Here is a 5,548-nt window from a genome sequence, read left to right on the forward strand (position 1 = left end):
GGTTATCATAGTGAATCAACTGTCTTACTGCCTTTATTCAACAATATTCCTGGAGATGCTTCAATATAAGAATGTCTTTCTTTTAACTATTGTGTAGTTTTCTTGATATAGATGAACCACAGTTTGTTTGACTATTTTCCTATTGATACCTTAGTCTGTTTTTAATATTTTGGCTCTTACAAACAGTGTCACAGTAAACATCATCCATGCTTTCCTGTGCATATCTGTAAATATATCTCTACAGTAATTCAATGTAATGGAAGTGCTAGGTTGTATAGTCTGCACATATTTTACTGGTTTATCTTTTTCTTTTCCATTTCTAAAAGCTATAGAGATATTAGGGATATTTTCCCATTATCTGTCATGGTATTACAAATATTTCTTCTCAGGCTATTTCTTGTCCTTGTACCTTTTATATTTTTTCCTTTATAACCTCCAGGTTTCTTTTTTGCTTAAGGAGATAATCACTATCACGAGATTATAGAAGTTATTTTCTTGATTTTTATTGTGATATTTCATTTTTGTTTCTCAGACTTTTATATTTAATCCACTTTGGATACATTTTGTGTTAATTCGGAGTAGGAATCTGTGTTTATTTTTCTTCTGATTGAAAAGTCCATAATGCTCAATTCTTAGGTTAATTTTTTTGCAAATACACAAAAGCCTTAAGTAAATATGCATATAGCTAAACATTTGCTCATAACTATGATTACTTTCTTAGGACAAATTCAAAGCAGTAGAAGTTAGGTCGTAGAATATGAAAAATAGACAGCATTTGGAACTTATTGTGAATAGAAGCACAAAAATGGATGCCATTATTTACTCTCTCATTCAGTATGAAAATGCTTATATCTGCAATAAAATTATCATAAGTAAACATTTGTTTGCCTATTTGGTAGCAATATCTTGTCCTTTTTATTGTTTCTTTTTAGAATTGTCTTATTGCCTCCTAGTAAAGCTAAATAATGTTTATTCTCCAAATAGATTTATTTGGGTACTCTATTTATATGGGTACCCTATTTATGTCCTCTCCAGAATTTTTAGGGTATGATACCCTCATTTTACTTTTTAGGAACCCCAAATGATCAATTATTGACCAGTATGGTCTTTGATTATAAGAAGACTCCCTCTGTACAGCCCAGATGAAACAAGGTCTATGATGTTTATCAGGAAGTAGTAGAGACCATGATTTCATGGGAATCCCAAAATGGAGATTCCATGGCCAAATGCACAGAGATTCTGTCTCAGTGTGTTTGCACATGTATGTGTGTATATGGAGAGATATGTGTCAGAATTTTGTATTTTTTTTTTAAGAGATGAGGTGTCACTATGTTGCCGAGGCTGAAATGCAGTGGTTATTCACAGGCATGATCATTGCACACTACAGCCTCAAACTCCTGGGCTCAAGTGATCCTCCTGCCTTAGCCTCCCCAGTAGCTGGGACTACAGGTGTGCACCAGCATGCCTGGCTAGAGTTTTGCATTTTAGAAGCACTCCAGATGATTATAATATAAGGAGATGACTTTTTGAGAGGGGTCAGTTATTTAACATTAGAATAATTTTATAGACTGAATTTGGGGAATAATCCCTTTCTTACTGGGCTCCTTTTAAAAATATAAGTTATAGTTTCTAGAGGAGTTATTGCCAACTTAATGTAATCAGAAGTAAAACTGGGCACGATAATTCTAACTAAGTATACATTTATTAAATACCCACTGTATGTTAATAAGATTAATCAATAGAAGTATAATGAAAACTATGATGTCGTTTTACTTTGAGATGCAAAATGTAAAAAATCCTGCTAAGAAATAATGCTTAGATTTCTATACATTTACATATATATGCTTTGTAAGACTTATATACTAATGTATATTAAGACTATATATTTATATATAATTATATATAATATGTAATATAGACATTTATATATTATATATACTAATATATATTAAGACTCTATATTTATGTATGCTTATATATTAGTCTCACAAAGCGTATATATTAAGCTTAACATATATGTATTAGTATACATGTCTTACAAAGCATATATATTTATATATGTACATGCACATATACATTTATGTGTGTGTATACACATGCACACACACACATCTTAGTCTTATGGAGCATTTTTGCATGTTTCTGGGGAGAAAAAAATGAAAAGCAGGGATGTGGTTTTAGATTTGTTTCCTATATCACGTTGTGCAATTTACACGTCTCCGAAGACTATTCTGAACACAGTAAGTCAGGCCTGCCAGGAGCCTTCAAGAAGAGATTATCTCACAAGAGGACAAAGCCTCATTCCTTAGACTTAGAGCAGCAACTCTGAATACAGCATGATGCCTTTGACTCAGATTTATACCCCAGTCCAAATCCCAAGTGGACTCATCACATCTGACTCCTATGGAAAGGAAGGGTCTTGTGATTGAAAATAGATGGTGTTGTTTTGCTAAGGGCTCTCTCTGAAAGACACTGTGGCCCAAGCAACCCTAAAGTCCCACCTGTGTTAAATGTCACTATAAAGCACAGAGAAGCTTTAGATGACAAGAGTTGGAGTTCAACCCACTGACGACTCCAGGGGACTCGGTGGGGTTTTGGCCCTGAATGACTGCAGTGCATCAGCAGCACTGGGGCCAGCAGAGAGCACAGGACCCAGCAGAAGAGGCGCAGTGTTGGGCCGGCATGGCAGGACCCAGGGGAGGAGACAGGGCTCAATAACAGGACTGATAGGGAAGACCCCACTTCTGCCTACTGGACTTGTTCCGGAGTACAAGTTGAATCATGTCAGGCCCTCTCTGAAGCTATTGGTGCTTCTATAGTGGGTTGGCGTTCTGTATGCACAGCGGGGAACAAGATCCCACTGAGTACAGCTGGTTACTGCCTCATTTCCTCCCCACAGCAGCCCTGTGAGGCAAATATTTTCCCTATGAAAAGACTGAGTCTTAAACATGTGTATCTGTAATAATTACCAGTTTATTCCTCTGGCTAAGAGATCCAGAGGTAATTGAAGGTTTACATGTCATTTTTACACTTCTGTTATTGAGAGTTTATTAGTGTTTCATTGCCTTCCAAAGGCGATTGACAAGTTCTTTTACTGTGTCTACTTTAGGGTTTTTTGTGACACAAGTAATATACACACATAAACATATATTCATTTTTTGGCAAGTGAGAAGATGCAGATAGGCAAAAAGAAAAAAAAAAGAAAAAAGAGATCACACAGAGATTCACTGTTAACCTTTGGTGTATAATAAAATCAGACACTTTCCTTTGCATTATGTCACATAGAAATGTACAAATGAAGTGTACATATATACACACATATATGTATACACTGTTTTGCAACTCGTTATTTTCACTTTGCAATATACAATGAGCATTTTTCCATGCAAATGAATGAGACCTCTTATTAAATGAATAAGATTGGGTCAAAAGACGAGATGTTGACAAGAATCATATGTAAATCTCAGCAACATCGAAGGACTGGAGTAAAACGATAGCAAATATTTATCAAGAAAATGCAGACAAACAGAAAGGGGCAACATTAATAACAGAAAATAATTGAATTGTCAGGGAAATTAATTAAATGGGATAAGGACGGTCCCGAGAATGCCTGTGGTTAGAATGCAGAGCCCTAAATTTCTTTCTCAGACCCCTTATCTCTTCCAAACACCTTTCCATCTCATCTCCTTCCCTTGTCATTTCTTCATCTTTAAAATGCCTATAGTCTATGTCCTCTTTAAATTCTTCGAGAGACTGAAGCAGCCTCTGTCTAAAATTCCCTTCTGTTTGCTGGCGTTCAAATTCTCCATAGGGGCGTTCTTCCTCCCTCTTTGGCACGCTGCACTTTGGCTTTCCTTCGTTTTCTTTGCAGGGTTTTTGCATGTTGTTGTTGTTGTTTCCTGCTTAACTCTAGAGAGAAAATGTAGAGACAAATTGCTTTGTTACTTTTGAAACAGGATTGTCAGTTTCTCTCTGAAGCAAGATACTTTCCCATCCCTACCCCACAGGTCCAGACCTCATAAGTCAGCTGCAGCTCCCTCCACCCTCTCATCTCCCCCTTTTCTCCCCTCCCACCTCAGGAACCCACCATTTCCCCAGCAGACAAGGCTAATGGCCTCTCCAATGGGCGGGAGAGGGGGAGCAGAAAAGGAGATGTACTGCGAAGCCGCAAATTTCGCCTAGCTTTTGCCCTTCCCGACTCTAACCCTCAGAGATCTCAGTCTAAGTGCCTCTGTCATGCTGACCTGTGCGGGGTAGTTTCCTGCTTTTTTTCTTTCCCCCAGATGTGTGTGAACACAGACCTGCAAACAAAAAGGAAGGGGCGGGGAGGAAGGAGCTATCTGTGAATCAAACAGCTCCAGAGACAAGACAGACGTTATTATTTTGAACCTGGGATTCTCATCATCACCGTCATCGCCTCCCGGATTTCTACCTCCTGGTCCCTCCTTCCTGTCTCTGTCTTTTCCTTCAGGATTTCCGTTTCCACTCCCCACTCCTCACCCTCAGGACTGGGCCTTGCAAGGCCCGCGTCTCCCTCCTTCGCCCTGTCCCGCGCCCCACCCCACCACCACAGGCCGGCATTGAGTGAGGTGAACTATTTTCAAATGATCTCTAAATTTCTGTTGTCTCCATCCCAAGATTTCAGCCTTTCTCCACCCACCAACCCATACCCCAGGCCTAAAATTTTCTCTTGACAAAATTGGAGAAAGACGAGAAGGATAAAAAGAAAGCATGCCAGGGTAAGAGAAGCCGATTATTTCAAAGCTATCACTAAATCTCTAGGTGTCTCTCAAAAGATTTCGACCTACCCCCTTACTCCCCACTGCAAAAGATACAATTATCTCCGACGATTTTGCAGCGGTTTTGGGAAAGCAAGCCTGGACCTATTCCAGTCATTAGATTCACCCACTACTGACCCAGGGGTCCAGTGGTTCCTTCACTCCAACCTGCTGGGATTTAAGGAATTTACCTCTTCCTTCCCTTGGCCACAAGCACGCACGGCACGCTTGTCTGCAAGGCAGAAAGGAGCTGGTACCCAGAGGAGAAAGAAGCCCGGGAATATAAGGACTTCGGTTCACGTCAGCTCCTGATCACGTGAGGATTATGTCATTCCCCCATCTCTGGTCCCCACTTTCCCCTCCCACCAGCAGCGCTGCAGAAGTGGACCGCTTACCAACCTCCCACCCCCCCCACCACACCAGGCCCTGTCACTCATTTTTGTCTTTGCTAATTCCAGAGGTCAAAAGTGGCCCCTTCTCCCTGTGGTCGGAATTTGTCTTTCTCTGATTACCAGGGAGGGGCTGCATTTTCCCAAAGTTATATTAACCATTGTTACTTTTTCTGTGGTTGTGCTGAGAGCGAGGATTACTTATCCTTTTCTAAGCTACAAGAAAAGAAAAGCGGCAGTCTCCTCCATCCAATCTCCCCTCAGCCACTAATAGCCATCATTTCCCTTGCAGTTCAATCCTTGAAACCAGATTGGAGGGAATGGGGTGAATTAGAAAAGGAGGTAATAATTTAGATTGCGCTTCTTACTTTTGTTTTGATA

At 39.8% G+C, this 5,548-nt stretch overlaps 1 protein-coding gene across 3 annotated transcripts; it reads right to left on the bottom strand.

Annotated features, from left to right (window-relative positions):
- Positions 1-2,953: 2,953 nt before the first annotated feature.
- On the bottom strand, positions 2,954-5,088 carry TCEAL7 (transcription elongation factor A like 7). Of its 3 annotated transcripts, none has more exons than XM_017880257.1 (3): positions 4,970-5,088; positions 4,245-4,355; positions 2,954-3,909 (listed from the first exon to the last, which is right to left on the bottom strand). In XM_017880257.1, exon 3 carries the CDS (start codon positions 3,880-3,882, stop codon positions 3,580-3,582), a length of 303 nt encoding a protein of 100 aa, XP_017735746.1. In that variant the 5' UTR covers positions 3,883-3,909; positions 4,245-4,355; positions 4,970-5,088; the 3' UTR covers positions 2,954-3,579. The 3 variants fall into 3 exon arrangements, with proteins under 3 accessions (XP_017735746.1, XP_017735747.1, XP_017735748.1); XM_017880258.1 differs by having other exon boundaries at positions 4,245-4,301; positions 4,970-5,073; XM_017880259.1 differs by lacking the exon at positions 4,245-4,355 and having other exon boundaries at positions 4,970-5,073.
- Between the last annotated feature and the right edge of the window lie 460 nt (positions 5,089-5,548).

The sequence above is a fragment of the Rhinopithecus bieti genome, unplaced genomic scaffold, assembly GCF_001698545.2.
Source record: "Rhinopithecus bieti isolate Rb0 unplaced genomic scaffold, ASM169854v2 scaffold_12596, whole genome shotgun sequence".
NCBI lineage: Eukaryota > Metazoa > Chordata > Mammalia > Primates > Cercopithecidae > Rhinopithecus > Rhinopithecus bieti.